The sequence below is a fragment of the Cetorhinus maximus genome, chromosome 16 (assembly GCF_964194155.1).
Source record: "Cetorhinus maximus chromosome 16, sCetMax3.hap1.1, whole genome shotgun sequence".
In the NCBI taxonomy this organism is placed as follows: domain Eukaryota; kingdom Metazoa; phylum Chordata; class Chondrichthyes; order Lamniformes; family Cetorhinidae; genus Cetorhinus; species Cetorhinus maximus.
The window spans coordinates 106035774-106055448 of NC_135894.1; the positions used below are offsets into that span (position 1 = coordinate 106035774).

Genomic DNA, 19675 nt, shown 5'->3' on the forward strand with positions numbered 1-19675 from the left:
AGTTGATATAGAGCTTTTGAGATAGTTTCTTAGAGCAGCACATTCTGGAAGCAACCAGGGAGCAAGTTATATTGGACTTGGTATTGTGTACATATAATTGTGCAAAATGAGTGGCAATTCAGATGATTTGTCAGAATATAAAGAACAGCAGAAAGATGACTAAAAGGTTAATCAGGAGAAAAAAATTAGAGTATGGGAGGAAGCTAGCAAGAAATGTAAAAACGGATAGCAAGAGTTTCTACAGGTACTTAAAAGGGAAAAGAGTAAGTAAAGTGAGTGTTGGTCCTCTAGAGTGTAACGGTGCGAAGTTAATAGTAGATAATAAGGAAATGACGTATGAAATGAACAAATATTTTGCTTCTGTCTTCACCATGGAGGATACAAATAACATTCTGATTTTTCCAGTTTATATGTAATAACTGTAAGTAAGGAGGTGGAAGGGAGAGGGGAACTTTGCGAAATTACAATCACTAGGGAAGCAGCACTGAGCAAGCAGATGGAGCTGAGGCAGACAAGTCTCCAGGTCCTGATGGATTTCACCCTAAGGTCTTAAAAAAGGTGCCTGATGAGGTAGTAAATGTGTTGGTATTAATTTTCCAAAATTCCCTAGATTCTGGAAAGGTTCCATCAGACTGGAAAGTAGCAAATATAACCTCTCTATTCAAGAAGGGAGGGAGGCAGAAAACAGGAAACTATAGGCCAGTTAGCTTGACGTCTGTCATGGAGAAGGTGTTAGAATCGATCAGTAAGGAGTTTGTAGCTGGGAACTTAGAAAAACTCAAGGTAAATTGGGAAGAGTCAGCATGGTTTTGTGAAAAGAAAATCATGATTAACCAATTTATTGGATTTCTTTGAAGGAGTAACATGCGCAGCAAATAAACGGGAGCCTGTAGACATGCTGTATTTGGATTCCCAGATGACATTTGATAAGGTGTCACATCAAAGGTTGTTGCGGAAAATAAAAGTTCATAGTGTAGGGGGTAACATATTAACATGATAGAAAATTGGCTGGCTGACAGAAAGCAGGGACTATGCATAAATGGGATTTTTTTCTGATTGGCAGGATGTGACAAGTAGACTCCCGCAGGGGTCTGTGCTGGGGCCTCAACCTTTTACAATTTATATCAATGACTTAGATGACAGGCGAAAAAAGTACGGCAGCTAAATTTGAATATGATACAAAGATAGGTAGGAAAGTATGTTGTGAAGAGGACATGAGCAGGGTGCAGATGAATATGGATAGGTTGGGTGAGTGGGCAAAAATCTGGCAGATGAAATATAATGTAGGAAAATGTGAAGTTGTTGACTTTGGCAGAATGAGTAAAAAAACAGAGCATTACTTAAACAGAGAACGGCTGCAGAATTTCGAGGTGCAGAGGAATCTAGGTGTTCTAGTGCATGAGTCACAAAAAATTAGTATGCAAAGCAAGAAATTAAGAAGGCTAATGGAATGCTATCCTTTATTACGAAAGGAATATTACATTGCTGTAGTGTTTCCATCCCTCCCTCTTCCTCAAACCTATAAAAAAAGGAGAGAGGAAGAGGCAGTGCCTTCAGGAGTGCACCAGACCTGTGAGGGACACTCTTCTGAAAGTGGATTTTAAAGAAAAAGCAGCTGATTGGTGAGTAAATCCTGAGGGCAGACTCGGATGGAGGAGCACCGGAGCGGTGAGTATAAATCTAGCTTACCTCGGGGATTCGCGGCCTTATCTCTAAGGAGCAGACTCGGCGGGAGGAACACCGGAGCGGTGACATCGGGGCGAGAGTAACTGAAGCCAAAACTGAAAAAGTGACATCACAGAAAAGCTGTGACCTGATTGGTTGGTAGGAAATCTGCATCAAATTTGAAAAAAAAACACTGCAAAGCGAATTAATAAATTAATTATCTAAGTAGAGATGGCTGGGCAGGTGATGTGCTGTAGCTGTATGATGTGAGAGCTGGCAGATGCCATTGCGAGCCGCAGTGACCGCATCTGCAGCAAGTGTTGGTTGCTGGAGGAAATCCGGCTCAGAATTGATGAGCTGGAGTCCGAGCTCCGGACGCTGCGGCAAATCCGGGAGGGGGAGAGTTACCTGGATGCTTTGTATCAGGAGGCGGTCACACCCGGTAGATTAAGTACCTCAAGTCCGGTCAGTGGTCAGGGTCAGCAGGGTGTGATTACAAGTGAGGCAGGTAGAGGGATCCTGTGTTCAGGAACAGAGGAGCCTCAGCTCTTGACCTTGTCCAACAGGTATGAGGTACTTGCTCCCTGTGTGGATGAGGAAGAGGGCTGTAGGGAGGATGAGCCAGCTGACCACGGCACCGTGGCACAGGAGGCCATTCAAGAGGGGGGAGCAAAAAGACAAGTGGTAGTTGTAGGGGATTCTATAATTAGGGGAATTGATAGCATCCTTTGTAAGCAGGATCGAGAGTCCCGCATGGTATGTTGCCTGCCCGGTGCCAGGGTGAGGGACATCTCTGACCGGCTTGAAAGGATATTAGAGAGGGAGGGGGAGAATCTAGTTGTTGTGGTCCACGTCGGGACAAATAACATAGGTAAGACTAGGAAAGAGGACCTGTTTGGGGATTATCAGGAACTAGGAACTAAATTAAAGAACAAGCCCACAAGGGTTATAATCTCCGGATTACTACCTGAGCTACGTGCAAATTGGCTTAGGGACGCAAGAATAAGGGAAGTAAACACGTGGCTAAAGGAGTGGTGCGGGAAAGAGGGGTTCCATTTCGTGGGGCACTGGCATCAGTATTGGAACAGGAGGGATCTGTACCGTTGGGACGGTCTCCACCTGAACTGATCTGGGACCAACATTCTAGCACAAAGGGTAAATAGGGTGGTCAACAGGACTTTAAACTAGAAAGTGGGGGGGAGGGAAGGGTAAAACTCCAAGCAGTATGACTAATGGGAAACAAAGCAGCAGGTTAGCGTGTGGGAGGGGTGGATTCAACTTCATGGAAAATTATGGAAAAACTGAAAAGAAAGGAGAGCCCAGGAGAGGCTATTAAAGTCTCCAGAACACATAATAGGACAGAGTGTTTGGAAAGGGCTAGGAATCTAACTTCAAGCACATCAGATAAAGGGACGACAATAAGAAAGGGGACGGGAAATACAGGACTGAAGGTGTTGTATCTGAATGCACGCAGTATACGAAATAAGCTAAATGAGTTTGTGGCACAGATTGAAATTGGCAGGTATGGTGTGGTGGGCATTACGGAGACATGGCTGCAAGGGGATCAGGACTGGGAGCTAAATATCCAAGGATATACATTCTATCGAAAAGATAGGCAGGTTGGCAGAGGGGGTGGAGTTGCTTTGTTAGTAAGAAATGAAATTAAATCGATAGCAAGAAATGATGTAGGGTCAGATGATATAGAATCTGTGTGGGTAGAGTTGAGGAACCACGAAGGTAAAAAAACCATAATGGGAGTTATATACAGGCCTCCGAACAGTAGTCAGGATGTGGGGCACAAGATACACCAGAAGATAGAAAAGGTGTGTAAGAAAGGCAAGGTTACAGTGATCATGGGGGATTTCAATATGCAGGTAGACTGGGAAAATCAGGTTGGTAGTGGATCCCAAGAAAAGGAATTTGTGGAATGTTTACGAGATGGCTTTTTGGAGCAGCTTGTGGTGGAGCCCACTAGGGAATAGGCAATTCTAGATTTAGTGACGTGTAATGAGGCAGATTTGATAAGGGAGCTTAAGGTGAAGGAACTCTTAGGAGCAAGTGACCATAATATGATAGATCTAACACTGCAATTTGAGAGGAAAAAGCTGGAATCAGATGTAACAGTATTACAGTTGAATAAAGGCAACTACAGAGGCATGAGGGAGGAGCTGGCCAGAATTGACTGGGAGATGAACCTAGCAGGAAAGACAGTGGAACAGCAATGGCAGGAGTTTCTGGGAGTAATTTGGGAGACACAGCAAAAATTCAACCCTAGGAAGAAGAAGCATACGAAAGGGAGGACAAGGAAACCATGGCTGACAAGGGAAGTCAGGGACAGCATAAAAACTAAAGAGAAAGCATACAATGCGGCGAAGAGCAGTGGGAAACCAGGGGATTGGGAAGCCTACAAAGACTAACATAGGACAGCTAAAAAAGAAATAAGGAGGGAGAAGATTAAATATGAGGGTAAACTAGCCAGTAATATAAAAGAAGATTGCAAGAGTTTTTTTAGATATATAAAGGGTAAGAGAGAGGCAAAAGTGGACATTGGGCCACTGGAAAATGACGCTGGAGAAGTAGTAGTGGAGAGCAAAGAAATGGCGGAGGATCTGAATAGGTACTTTGCGTCAGTCTTCACAGTGGAAGACACGAGTGACATCCCCAAAGTTCAAGAGAGTCGGGGGGGCAGAGGTGAATATGGTGGCCATTACCAAGGAGAAGGTGCTAGGAAAACTGAAAGGTCTGAAGGTGGATAAATCACCTGGACCAGATGGATTACACCCCAGAGTTCTGAAGGAGATAGCTGAAGAGATAGTGGAGGCGTTAGAGGTGATCTATCAGGAATCAGGGAGAGTCCCAGAGGACTCAAAAATCGCTAATGTAACCCCCGTTTAAGAAGGGAGTGAGGCAAAAGACGGGAAATTACAGGCCGATTAGCCTGACCTCGGTCGTTGGTAAGATTTTGGAGTCCATTATTAAGGATGAGATTTCAGAATACTTGGAAGTGCATGGTAAAATCGAGCAAAGTCAGCATGGTTTCATCAAGGGGAGGTCATGCCTGACAAATCTGTTAGAATTCTTTGAGGAGGTAACGAGTAGGTTAGACAAAGGAGAGCCAATGGATGTTATCTACTTGGACTTCCAGAAGGCCTTTGACAAGGTGCTGCACAGGAGGCTGCTCAGTAAGATAAGAGCCCATGGTGTTAGAGGCAAAGTACTAGCATGGATAAAAGATTGGCTGTCTGGCAGGAGGCAGAGAGTGGGGATAAGGGGGTCCTTCTCAGGATGGCGGCCGGTGACTAGTGGAGTTCCGCAGGGGTCAGTGTTGGGACCACAACTTTTCACTTTATACATTAATGATCTACATGAAGGAACTGAGGGCATCCTGGCTAAGTTTGCAGATGATACAAAGATAGGTGGAGGGACAGGTAGTATTGTGGACATGGGGAGGCTGCAGAAGGATTTGGACAGGTTAGGAGAATGGGCAAAGAAGTGGCAGATGGAATACAACATGGGGAAGTGTGAGGTCATGCACTTTGGCAGGAAGAATAGAGGCATAGACTATTTTCTAAATGGGGAGAGAATTCAGAAATCTGGAGTGCAAAGGGACTTGGGAGTCCTAGTCCAGGGTTCTCTTAAGGTTAACTTGCAGGTTGAGTCGGTATTTAGGAAGGCAAATGCAATGTTGGCATTTATTTCGAGAGGACTAGAATATAAAAGCAGGGATGTGCTGCTGAGGCTTTATAAGGCTCTGGTCAGACCACATTTAGAATATTGTGAGCAATTTTGGGTCCCGTATCTCAGGAAGAATGTGCTGGCCCTGTAGAGGGTCCACAGGAGGTTCACGAGAATGATCCCAGGAATGAAAGGTTTAACATATGAGGAACGTTTGAGGACTCTGGGTCTATACTCGATGGAGTTTAGAAGGATGAGGGGGTGGATCTGATTGAAACTTACAGAATACTGAAAGGCCTGGATAGAGTGGACATGGGGAAGATGTTTCCATTAGTAGGAGAGACTAGGACCCGAAGGCACACCTCAGAGTAAAGGGAAGACCTTTTAGAACAGAGATGAGGAGAAACGCCTTTAGCCAGAGAGTGGTGAATCTATGGAATTCATTGCCACAGAATACTGTGGAGGCCAGGTCATTGAGTGTATTTAAGACTGAGATAGATAGGTTCTTGGATTGGTAAGGCGATCAAAGGTTACGGGGAGAAGGCGGGAGAATGGGGTTGAGAAACTTATCAGCCATGATTGAATGGCGGAGCAGACTCGATGGGCCGAATGGCCTAAGTTCTGCTCCTATGTCTTATGGTCTTATGGAATCGAATATAAACGTAAGGATGTTATGCTTCAGATATATAGGCATTTGGTGAGACCACATCTCGAATGCTGTGTGCAGTTTTGTGAGGAGGTTTAGAGGAGGTTTACTAGATTGGGACCTGGAATGAGCAGGCTGTCTTATGAGGAAAGGCTTAGACAGACTAGGCTTGTTTCCACTGGAGTTTATAAGAGTGAGGGGTGAGTTGATTGAAGTATATAAGATCCTGAATGGTCTTGATAAGGTGGACGTTGAAATAATATTTCCTCTTGTGGGTGAGTCCAGAACTAGGGGCACTGTTTTAAAATTAGGGGTCACCCTTTTAGGACAGAGATGAGAAGAAATCTTTTCTCTCAGAGTTGTGCGACTTTGGCACTCTCTGCCTCCAAAGGTGGTAGAGGTGGGGTCATTGAATATTTTTAAGGCAGAGGTAGATAGGTTCTTGTTAGGCAAGGGAATCAAAGGTTATCGGGGGTAGATGGGAATATGGAATTCAAAACACAAATAGATCAGCCATGATCTTATTGAATGGCGGAGCAGACTCGAGGTGCCGAATGGCCTACTTCTGCCCCTATTTTGTATGGTCGTAAGTAATTCAGGATGGTGTGTAGCATGGAGGAAAAATTGCAGTTGATGTTCCAATGCATCTGCTGCCCTTGTCCTTCTGGGAGATAGAGGTCGCTGGTTTGGAAGGTGCTATCGAAGGAGCCTTGGTGAGTTGCTGAAGTGCATCTTGTGGATTGTGTGCACTGCTGTCACTGTACGTTGGAGGTGGAGGGAGTGAATGTTTAAGGTGGTGGATGGGGTGCCAATTAAGCAGGCTGTTTTGTTCTGGATGGCGTCGAGCTTCTCGATTCTTGTTGGAGCTTCACTCATCCAGGCAAGTGGAGAGTATTCTATCGCACTCCTGACTTGTGCCTTATAGATGGTGGACAGGCTCTGGGGAGTCACTCTCTGCAGAATTCCTCTGACCTGTTCTTGTAACCACAGTATTTATACAGCTGGTCCAGTTCAGTTTCTCATCAATGTTAACCTTCAGGATGTTGATTAGAGGGTGATTCAGTGATGGTAATGCCATTGCATGTCATGGGGAGATGGTTAAATTCCCTCTTGTTGCAGATGGTCATTGCCTGGCATTTGTGTGGCATGAATGTTACTTGCCACTTGTCAGCACAAGCCTGAATATTGTCCAGGTCTTGCTGCATATGGACATGGACTTCTTCAGTATCTGAGGAGTTGTGAATGATGCTGAACATCGTGCAATCATCAGTGAATATCCCCACTCCTGACCTTATGATGGACGGAAGGTCATTGGTGTAGCAGCTGAAGATGGCTGGACCTAGGATACTACCCTGAGGGACTCCCGCACCGATGTCCCGGGACTGACATGATTGGCTTCCAGCAACCACAGCCATCTTCCTTTGCGCTAGATATGACTCCAACCAGTGAAAAGTTTCCCCCTCATTCTCATTGAATTCAGTTTTGCTTGGCTCCTTGGTGCCACACGCTATCAAATGCTGCCTTGATGTCAAGGGCAGTCACTCTTACCTCACCTCTAGAGTTCAGCTCCTTTGTCCAAGTTTGAACTAAAGCTGTAATGAGGTCAGGAGTTGAGTGTCCCTGGTGGAAAACAAACTGAGTCAGTGAGCAGGTTATAGCTATGTAAGTGCTGCTTTATAGTATTGTTGTGTTACCTGTCATCATTCTGCTGATGATCAAGAGTAGACTGATGGGGTGGTAACTGGCTGGGTTGGATTTGTCCTGCTTTTTGTGTATAGGGCAGACCTGGACAATTTTCCACATAGCTGGCTAGATGTCAGTGTTGTAGTTGTACTGGAACCGTTTGGCTAAGGGTGCAGTTAGCTCTGGAGCAGCAGTCTTCAGTACTATTGCTGGAATGTTGTCAGGACCCATAGCCTTTGTAGTATCCAGTGCCTTCAGCCGTTTCTTGATATCATGTGGAGTGAATCAAATTGGCTGAAGACTGCGATCTGTGATGCTGGGGAGCTCAGGAGGAGGCCGAGATGGGTCATCCACCCGCCACTTCTGGCTGAAGGTGGTTGCAAATGCTTCGACTTTGTCTTTTGCACTGATGTACTGGGCTTCCCCGTCACTGATGATGGGGATATTTATGGAGACTTCTCCTCCTCTTAGTTGTTTAACTGTCCACAACCATTCACAACTGGATGTGTCAGGACTGCAGAGCTTAGATCTGACCCGTTGATTGTGGGGCAGAGCTTAGGTCAGATCTGTTGGTTCTTCCCTTAAGTCAGTGCTTGCATAGAATGTACAACACAGGAACAGACCATTTAACCCAACTGATCTATACTAGTGCTTATGTTCCATTTGAGCTTCCTCCCAAGCTTCTTCATCTAACTTTATCAGCATATCCTTCTATTCCTTTTATCATTTGTTTATCTAGCTTCCCTTAAATGCATCTATTCAAGTCACCTCAACCACTCCCTATGGTAGCAAGTTCTGCATTCTAACCACTCTCTTGATAAAGGAGTTTCTTCTGAATTTCTTAATGGATTAGTAACTTGCTTATATTTATGACCCCTAGTAGTCTCCCCCGTGAATGAAAACATTTTCTCTCTGTCTACCCTATCAAGCTCCTTCATTATCTTAAAGATCTTTTTCCAGTCACCCCACAGATTTCCCTTCTTTTTAGAAAAAAGAGCCCCAGCCTCTTCAATCTTTCCTGATAGCTAAAACCTTCTCGAGTGCCTCTAAATCCTCTTATAATATAGAGATCTAATTAAGGTCCTGTACAATATAAACATAGCCTCTCTGCTTCTCAAGTTTATGCCTCTAGAAATCCCCAGTGTCTTGTTTACTTTTCTTAAATGGCCTTATTAGCATGAGGGAAGTGGGCTGGCCGCAGTGTAGAAAGAAGGGCATGAGGAAAGGGGATGTGGGAAGAGAAGGAGGCTGTGAGGAGGGACCACAGGGGAACCATAAGCAGACAAAGGGAGCAGGGGGGACCCTAGGTGAGCAGGAAGCGCACAAGGGGAGCTGAGTGTGGTGAGTGGGCATAAGGGTAATGGAGGAGGGAAACAAGAGTAGCAGGTAGGGCATGAGAGATATGGGAAGGTTGTGAGGGGTTGAGGAGAAGAGGGGGTGAGAAGAGTGTGATGGGAGCAGGAAGGGCCCGGGAGGTGCATGAGGGAAGTGGAGGGCCTGTTAGGGGATAGGGAGGGATGTGGGGGAACCAAGGTGTGTGGGAAGGATTTGAGGGTGCAGGAAGGGCACTAAGGGAGGGGGCTGATAGGGACAAGAGGAGTTGGGAGGGAGGAGAGTGAAAAGTGCACCCTGTCCACCACTCTAAACATTCACACCCTCCACCACCAATGCACAGTGGCAGTATTGTGTACCATCTACAAGATGCACTGCAGCAATTCAATGAGGCTCCTTCGTCAGCACCTGCTAAACCACTGACCTCTGCCACTTAGAAGGATAAGCCAACAGATGCATAGAAACACGACCACCTGCAAGTTCCTCTCCAAGCCACTCACCATCCTGACTTGGAATTATATCACTGTTCCTTCATTGTCACTGGGTCAGAATCCTGGAACTCCCTTCCTAACAGCAGTATGAGTGTATCCACACCAAATGGACTGCAGCGGTTCAATAGGCAGCTCAATATCACTTTCTCAAAGACGGGAAACAAATGCTGAGCTGCCAGTGAGGCTCACATCCTGAATAAATAATGAGCTGGTCATTATAACTGCTTTATGGAAATTTATTGTACGTAAGAACGTTGCCACATTTCCCTCATTACAACAGTGATTACACTTCAGAGTTCTCCATTGGCTGCAAAGCACTTTGGGATGTCCTAAGGTTTTTGAAAGGCTCCATAAAGTTCTTTCTTATTCATTCCATTTAGCCTATTTCAGGAGTTGTTTGAGATGTCTTCACCAACTTAGCCCCATCAGTACAATGAGTATGTATATTCATCCTGCCTTTGTACTTCAAAAACGGGCAAGGCGGCATCGAATTTCTGAACCATATGGGAATTCATAAAGCCAATGAGTACTAAATCAGGGTGGGTGAGGTAGGGTGGAGCAGGGAGTGGGGGGTCACATCGCTAAATTAATTTTTACCTCTCGCTCCTTTTGGCAGTCTGCCTGTGCTGTTTTCAGCCTAGTTTTAAAATGATCACAATCCAGTCGTAACTGTTCATTCTCCTGCGTCCTTTTCTCCAAAGCTGTAATATAGAGGAGCCATGTAACTCTGATACTGTTTAAAAAAAACTTTAATGTAGCAACAATATTTAATATTTCATGCCAATGTTCAATCCCACCCTCCAATGGACTTTCCATAAATTTACCTACACTCATCCATGAGGCAGTCAAGAAGGCATTAGCTTATTATTTGTATAGAAACAATGTACACGGGCATGGGGAAAAGGCAGGGCAATGGCATTAAGAACATAAGAAATAGGAGAAGGAGTAGGCAATTCAGCCACTCAAGTCTGCCCCACCATTCAATAAGATGGCTGATCTGCCCCAGGCCTCAGCTCCTCTTTCGTGCCAGCTCCTCATAACTCAAAAATCTATCTACCTCCTGTTTAAATACATTCAGTGATCTAGCCTCCACAATTCTCTGGAGTAGAGAATTCCAGACATTCACTACCCTCTGAGAGAAATTCCTTCAAATCTCAGTTTTAAATGAGTGTCCCTTTATTCTGTAACTATGTCCCCTAGTTCCAGATTCCCCCATAAGTGGAAACATCTTCTCAACATCTACCCTGTCAAGCCCCCTCAGAATCTTGTATGTTTCAATAAGATCACCCCTCATTCTTCTAAATTCTAATGAATAAAGGCCTAACCTGTTTAGCCGTTCTTGATAAATCAACCCCTTCATCCCAGGAAGCAGCCTAGTGAATCTCTTTTGAACTGCCTCCAATGCCAGTATATCCTTTCTTAAATATGGGGACCAAAACTATACACAGTACTCCAGATGCGGCCCTGTACATTTGTAACAAGACTTCCCTATTTTTAAACCCCCTAGCAATATAGGCCAAAATTCCATTTGCTTTTTAATTACTCGCTGCACCTGCATGACGACTTGTTGTGTTTCATGCACAAGAACACCCAGATCCCTCTGTGCTGCACTTTTTTGGAGTCTCTCTCCATTTAAATAATAGTCTGCCTTTTGATTTTTCCTACCAAAGTGCATGACCTCAAACTTACCTACATTAAACTCCATCTGCCAAGTTTTTGGCCACTCACTCAACCTGTCTATATCCCCTTGCAGATTCCTTACGTTCTCACCAAAACATTCCCTCCCACATATTTCTGTATTGTCAGCAAATTTGGATATATTACACTTTGCCACCTCACAGAATCTCACAGTGCAGAAGAGGCCCTTCAGCCCATTGAGTCTGCACCGACACGTGAGAAACACCTGACCTACCCACCAAGCCCATTTACCAGCACTTGGCTCAAAGCCTTGAATGTTATGATGTGTCAACTGCTCATCCAGGTACTTTTTAAAGGATGCAAGGCAACCCGCCTCCACCACCCTCCCAGGCAGCGCATTCCAGACCATAAGTTTGCAGATGACACAAAGATTGGCTGGGTGGTTAACAGTGAAGTTGAGTGTCTTGGGCTACAGGAAGATATGGACGGGATGGTCAAATGGGCAGATAAGTGGCAGATGGAATTTAACCCTCCACCACCCTCCCAGGCAGTGCATTCCTGACCATCACCGCCCTCTGGGTAAAAAGGTTTTTCCTCATATCCCCCCTAAATCTCCTGCCCCTCACCTTGAACTTATGTCCCCTCGTAACTGACCCTTCAACTAAGGGGAACAGCTGCTCCCTATCCACCCTGTCCATGCCCCTCATAATCTTGTACACCTCGATCAGGTTGCCCCTCAGTCTTCTCTGCTCCAACGAAAACAAACCAAGTCTATCCGACCTCTCTTCATAATTTAAATGTTTCATCCCAGGCAACATCCTGGTGAATCTCCTCTGCACCCCCTCCAGTGCAATCACATCCTTCCTATAATGTGGCGACCAGAACTGCACACAGAACTCCAGCTGTGGATTCACCAAGGTTCTATACAACTCCAACATGATCTCCCTACTTTTGTAATCTCCTCCAAGTCATCAATATAGGGAGTAAATAATTTAGGTTCCAGGACTGATCCTTGTGGCACTCCACTAGTTACATTTCTCCAACCTGAAAAAGTCCCATTAATGCCGACTTTCTGTCTTCTGCGTGTTAACCAATCCTCAATCCACACTAATACGATACCTCCAATACCATGAGCTCCTATCTTGTGCAATAACTTTTTATGTGGCACCTTATCGAATGTTTTCTGGAAATCCAAATACACTACATCTACCAATTCCCCATTATCAACTCTGTTTGTTATATCTTCAAAGAGCTCTAGCAAATTTGTCAAACATGATTTCCCTTTCACAAACCATGTTGACTCTGTTTGATTGTGTTAAGCTTTTCTAAATGTCCTGCTATTTCTTCCTTAATAATGGACTCTAGCATTTTCTCAACGACAGATGTTAGGCTGACTGGCCTATAGTTTCCTGCTTTTTGTCTCCCTCCTTTCTTGAACAGGGGTGTCACATCAGGGGTTTTTCAATCCACTGGGACCCTCCCAGAATCCAGTGAGTTCTGGAATATTTTGACCAATGCCTCCACTATATCTGCAGACACCTTTAAAATCCTTGTATGCAGGCCATCAGGTCCTGGTGACCTGTCAGCCTTCAGCCCCATTAGTTTGTCAAATACTTTAATCCTCATGATAAAGACTGTTACAAGATCTTTCCTCCCATTAGTTCCTTGCTTATCTGATATCTTTGGAATGTTTATAGTGTCCTCCACCGTGAAGACCGATACAAAATATTGCTTTAAATTATCTGCCATTTTCCTGTTCCTCATTATCAATTCTCCACGCTCACTTTAGCTACTCTTTCTTTTTATATACCCGTAGAAGCTCTTGCTGTTTGTTTTTACTTTCATAATCAATTTTCACCCATTTTATTAGCTTTTTAGTCATCTGTTGCTAAAAAATCCCAATCCTCTGGCCTACCACTAGTTTTCACTGCTTTCTATGCCTTAGTTTTTGATTGGATAATCTCCTTGACCACCTTCGTTAACAGCAGGTGTTTCATCCTTCTCATTGAGTCCTTCTTTTTGACCAGGATAAATTTTTGCTGAGCGTTATGAAATATCTGCTTAAATATCCACCACTGCTCATCCACTGACCTGCCCCTTATCTATTTTCCCAAGTCGCTTTAGACAACCCTTTCTTCATACTTCTATAATTACCTTTATTTAAGTTTTGGACACTGGTTTGAGATCAGAGTTGCTCGCCCTCAAATTGAATTTGAAATTCTACCCCCTAGAGGATCCTTAACTACAAGATCTCTTATTAATCCTACCTCATTACATATTACTAGATCTAAAATAGCCTGTTCCCGGGTAGGTTCTGCAACATATTGCTCCATGAAACAATCCCTGATGCACTCTACAAATTCGTCTTCTATGCTATCCCTGCCAATCTGACTTGTCTAGTCAATATGCAGATTAAAATCACCCATGACAATTGTAGCGCCCTTCTTACAACGCCTCCAATGACAATTGTAGCGCCCTTCTTACACGCCTCCAATGACAATTGTAGCGCCCTTCTTACACGCCTCCAATGACAATTGTAGCGCCCTTCTTACACGCCTCCAATGACAATTGTAGCGCCCTTCTTACACGCCTCCAATGACAAGTGTAGCGCCCTTCTAACACGCCTCCAATGACAATTGTAGCGCCCTTCTTACACGACTCCAATGACAATTGTAGCAACCTTCTAACACGCCTCCATTATTACCCGATTTATACTTTGTTCTACAGTGAGGCAACTCTTTGGGGGCCGATAGACGACTCCCACCCGTGACTTCTTCCCCTTGCTATTCCTTATTTCCACCCAAACTGATTGAACATCACAGTCTACTGTACCTATATCACTACTCACCACCTTCCCTTATTAACAAAGCTACCCCACCTCCTTTCCTTTTTGCTTAATTTTCCAGAACATCGAATGCCCTTGAATATCGAGTTCCCAGTCTTGGTCACCCTGCAACCAAATCTCTGTAATAGCTATCAAGTCATATTCATTTATTTCTATTTGTGCCATCAACTCATCTATCTTGTTACAAATGCTGCGTGCATTCAGATAAAGAGTCTGAAGCTTCGACTTTTTACCATTATTACTCATTCTGGTTCTAATTTCTGCTACACTCTTCTTATATTTTCTGCTCCTTCCTGTCACACTTCAATTATCGTTCGCCTCTTCACTACCCTGCACCTCTGCTCTCCTGTTTCTTTTTGATTTTTTAAACTTCCCTTCAATTGAACCCCACCCCACCTCCCCCGATTAGTTTAAAGTTCTATCTACAACCCTAGTTATACAATTCACTAGGAAACTGGTCCCAGCACAGTGCAAATGAAGCCCATCCCAATAGAGGAGCTCTCTCCTTCCTCAGTACTGGTGCCAATGTCCCATGAATCAAAACCCATTTCTCCCACACCAATCTTTGAGCCACACAATTACCTCTCCAATGTTATTTACCCTACACCAATTTGCATGTGGCTCAGGTAGTAATCTGTAGATTATCACCTTTGTGGTTGTGATTTTTAATTTAGCCCCGAGCTGCTCATAGTACCTCAGCAGAACCTCTTTTCTAGTCCTACCTAATGTCGTTGGTACCTACGTGGACCACGACAACTGAATCCTTCCCTTCCCACTCCAAGTTCCGTGGATCACACCGGCATCCACCAGCTCTAACACACTACAGCTGCAACACATCGCCCGCCCAACCATCTCTATTCTATTTAATTAATTAATTTGGATGTTAAATATTTTAACAGTGAATTTCTTAAGTGTACTCTTCAGGTGTAAATAACATCTCCTGATTTAAACCACTTGGCCAATCAAAAGAGACACGGAAGAGATATCCACCAATCACCTACCTATTTTCCTTTGACATCACACTTCAGCTCTGACAGGTAGAAACAGGTTGAAGGGGTTCTCTGCTGCTGGTTTTTACCTGCTGCTGGTTTTTACCTCCTGCCGCTGCTGCGCTTCTAACACAGGTCCACTCTCCATGTGATCCCGGCTCACCTTGCTGTTTTAAACTGTGCAATTCGCGGCTCTCCTCTCACTGTTTGAAACTGGGTCATAATACTCATTTGGAGAGCTGGTGTAGACACAATGGGCCGAATGGCCTCCTTCTGTGCCGTTAAAATTCTGTTATTCTGTGATTTTCCTTCACATTGTTAACAGGTGGGCTGGAAGTACAACTTTGATGTTTAACAGGATTCTATTCCAGGCAAAGCTGGGAGTGAGAGTGCCATTTTAAGTTTGAATATAGAGGTAGAGATTTCTCAAAACCATTGATTCATACAGGACTAGATGTTTGATGCTTCTGTGTTTTTAAATTGTTCTTGAGATGCGAGGAACATGGTAAATTAATTTCCCATTCCTTGTTGTTAAGGACATTAGTCAACCAACACGGTCTGGGAATAGTGTCAAGTGGGCCAGAATGGAAACAAATGGTATGTTTCTTTGATTACAAGGATATTGGAGTACAAGAATAAGGAAATAAAAAGCTCTTATCGCATTTAAAAAATGCTTCGATTTGTACTTGAAGCGCTGTAACCTACAGGGCTACAAAAGAACTGTAAAGTGGGATGAGGCTGGATAAATCTTTTCTGACTTGCAATATCATGGGCCAAATGGCCTCCTTCTGTGCTGTAAACTTTCTATCTTTGTGTAATCATTGCTACAATTGTATAGGGATTTAATGAGACCACACCTGGGGCACTGTGTAGAATTTTATATTCTAAGGAAGGGTATAACTGCCATAAAAATGGTGCAATGAAGGTTCACTAGATTGGTTCTGAAGATGATGGAATCATTCTATGAGGAAAGATTGAGTGGAATGGGTCTGTGCTCTCTGAAGTTTAGAAGAATGGGAGGCCATCTCATTGAAACATATAAGGTTCTGAGAGGGTTTGCCAGCATACGTGCCAAGAGGCTGTTTCCCCTGGCTGGAGAGCTTGTAACAAGGGGCATAGTCTCAGTATAAGGAGACAGCCATCTTGGACGGCCATCAGGAGGAATATCTTCATTCAGAGGCTTGTGAATCTTTGGTACTTTCTATCCCAAGGGCTGTGGACACTCACAGCTGTTGAGGATATTCAAGGCTGAGATCAGTAGAGTTCTGGACTCTAAAGAAATCAAGGCATATGGGGAAAGATGGACAAATGGAGTTGAGGTCAACGATCAGCCATGATCTTATTCAATGACAGAGCTGACAGTGGGGTGTATGGCCTACCCTTGCTCCTGTTTCTTATGTGCTCATATTACCGGATCAGCATGGCCAGGTGCATTCAAATTTTACAAGCATCCAGCAGCTTATGTTGATTTCCTAGTTCTAGCCAACAGATTACCAAATTTAACAAATTAAATTTCATAATATCTCTTTCCATTCAAAACTCCTCAGGTACTGGAGCAGCCTGTGCCCACTTGCAACAAGACCTGGACACGATCAGGCTTGGGCTGTTAAGCGGCAATAACATTGGTGGCACACAAATGCCAGGCAATGACTTTCTCCAACAAGGGAGAATCTAACTATCTCTCCTTGATATTTAACAACATTACCATCACTGAATCCCTACTATCAACATCCTGGGGGTTACCACTGACTAGAAACTTAAGCGACCAGCCACATAAATACCGTGATTACAAAAGCAGGTCCGAGGCTGGGAACTCTGCACCAAGTAACTCACCTCCAGATTCCCCAAAGCATGTCCACCAGCTCAAGACACAAGTCTGGAGTGTGGCTGAATACTCTTCCCTTGCCTGGATGAGTGCAGTTCCAACAACACTTGTGAAGCCCGACAACATCCAAGACAAATCAGCCCAGTTGATTCACACCCCAATCACCACGTTAAACATTCAATCCATGCAACGCCGATGCACAGTGGCAGCAGTGTCATTTATACGTTGCACTGCAACAACTCGCCAACACTCCTTCAATAGCACCTTCCAAATCCGCGACTTCTATCACCTAGGTTGTATCATCAGCTGTCCCTCAATTCAAGGATCACGTCTACTCAGGATCATGAGTTTCTGCCATGGGTCTTCATGTGACTGAACAGGCTGATTCTCAACCTGCAGATCTTTGGGCACATGTGGCAGGACATCCCACAGGGTAATGGGATCAGGAGTGCAGGATTTGCTTCCTTCTCTTTCCTTCTGTGCTGCCACTCAGCCTCATAATTAAGGAGGTTGGGCTCAAAGCATGACAGAGCAGCTTAATAGACGAGTTGTCTCCATTTTGAACGATTGGTAACAAGCTCTTCCCATTAATGTCAATGCTGCTGTGCTACAAGGAGAGCTTCAGAGTGTCTCTGAAGTGTTTTTTGTTGTCCTCCACTGGAACACTGGCCATTTGAGTTGAGAAAACAGGGCTTGGTGGAGGAGATGCTTTTACATCTTCCGGCCATAGTGCCCAGTCCATCGTAGTTGATTTTGCTGGAGTTATACTTGATTTTTTGTGAATCTGGCTTCAAGAAGCACACTAGCATTTGTTTAATGGTCCTCCCATTGAATCTGGAGGATGCAGCGGAGGTGTGATCCACGGAACTAGCGCTCATACACGGGCCTGGTCTTGCAACTATACAGGAGTGTGGTGATGACAACTGCTCTGTACACTAGGACTCTGGTTGACTGACAGAAGTCAAACTCTCGCTGCTGTAGTTGGTAAATGGCTGAGCTGGTGCAGCTGATCCAGTGTTAGATCCCGTTGTCAATGGTGGCCTTTCAGAGAGGTAGCTGCCAAGGTATGCAAAGTGCTAAACATATTCCAGAGTCTCTCCTTCAACAGATATGGGAGGTTGAATATTTGACTGACCAAGTGTGGATTGATATGAGTTTTGCTGGGCCAACATTCAAGGACAGGCCGAGTCTCTCCTACAGAGAACTGTAGAGGTCGAAAGAGGCTTGCAAATATGGTGCAGAGTGGGCACTGACACTGCAGTCATCCACAAACTACAGATCTATGCTGTTCAGATTAGTTTTGGCATGGAGGCAAATGAGGTTAAAGAGTTTTTCATCTAGGCGGTGTTTAATACTCCCACAAAAGGGCAGTTGATCTTTGATGAGGTGAATAGCCACTGTCAAGGAAGAAGATGCTTCCCAGACCATGGTGAAAGAGGAGATAATTCAGGCAGTAGACAGGTTAGAAACATAGGAACTTAGGAGCAGGAGTAGGTCATGCGGCCCGTCAAGCCGGCTTTTTTTTTGGAAGGAGTGAATGTTTGTGGATGTGGTGCCAATCAAGCAGGCTGCTTTGTCCTAGACAGTGACAAACTTCTTGAGTGTTGTGGGAGCTGCACTCATCCCAGCAAGTGGGGAGTATTCCATCACACTTGTGCCTTATAAATGGTGGACAGGCTTTGGGGAGTCAGGAGGTGAGTTACTTGCAGCAGGATTCCCAGCCTCTGACCTGCTCTTGTAGCCACAGTATTTATATGGCTAGTCCAGTGCAGTTTCTGGTCAATGGTAACCCCCAGGATGTTGATAGTGGGGGATTCAGTGGTAATGCCATTGAGCATCAAGGGGCAATGGCTGGATTCTCTCTTGTTGGAGATGGTCACTGCCTGACACTTGTGTGGCGTGAATGTTACTTGCCATTTGTCAGCCCAAGCCTGGATATTGTCCAGGTCTTGCTGCATTTGGACATGGACTGCTTCAGTATCTGAGGAGTTGTGAATGGTGCTGAATATTGTGCAATCATCAGCAAACATCCCCACTTCCGACCTTATGATGGAAGGAAGATGATTGATGATTGTTGGGCTGAGGACGCTACTCTGAGGAACTCCTGCAGTGATGTCCTGGAGCTGAGATGACTGATCCCCACCAACCACAACCATCTTCCTTTGTGCTAGGTATGACTCCAACCAGCGGAGAGTTTTTCCCCTAATTTCCATTGACTCCAGTTTTGCTCGGGCTCCTTGATGCCACACTCGGTCAAATGCAGCCTTGATGCCAAGGGCAGTCACTCTCACCTCACCTCAGGAGTTCAGTTCCTTTGTGCATCTTTGAACCAAGGCTGTAATGAAGTCAGGAGCTGTGTGGCCCTGGTAGAACCCAAACTGGGTATCAGTGAGCAGGTTATTGCTAAGCAAGTGCCGCTTGATAGCACTGTTGATGACCCCTTCCATTTCTTTACTGATAATGGAGAATAGGCTGATGGGGTGGTAATTGGCCGGTTGGACTTGTCCTGCTTTTTGTGTGCAGAACATTTCTGGGTAATTTTCCACATAGCCAGGTAGATGCCATTCAAAAAAATTATGGTTGATCATTTACCTCTTACGCCATTTTTCCCCATATCCACTGATGTCATGAGTATCTAGAAATCTATAGATTTGTCTTGAACATGCTAAATGATTGAGATTCCACAGTCCTTTGCAGTAGAGAATTCCAAAGATTCACCTCCCTCTGAGTGAAGAAATTCTTGATGGTCTCGGTCTTAAATGGCCTGTCCCTTCTTTTGAGACTGTGTCTCCCGCTCTAGAATCACCAGTCAGGAGAAACATCTTATCTGATATCATCCATTTGGCATTACAAAAGCTGCTATCTCATTCGCTCTTTCCGATAAGG

General features: G+C 44.6%; 1 protein-coding gene across 1 annotated transcript in view; it reads right to left on the bottom strand.

Annotated features, from left to right (window-relative positions):
- The window catches only part of hsf2bp (heat shock transcription factor 2 binding protein), a 164175-nt gene that overhangs the window by 83440 nt on the left and 61060 nt on the right, over nt 1–19675 (bottom strand). Inside the window, exon 3 of the mRNA XM_078560488.1 lies at nt 10090–10193. Coding sequence (XP_078416614.1) covers nt 10090–10193 — 104 coding nt within the window. The remainder of the gene's footprint in view (nt 1–10089; nt 10194–19675) is intronic.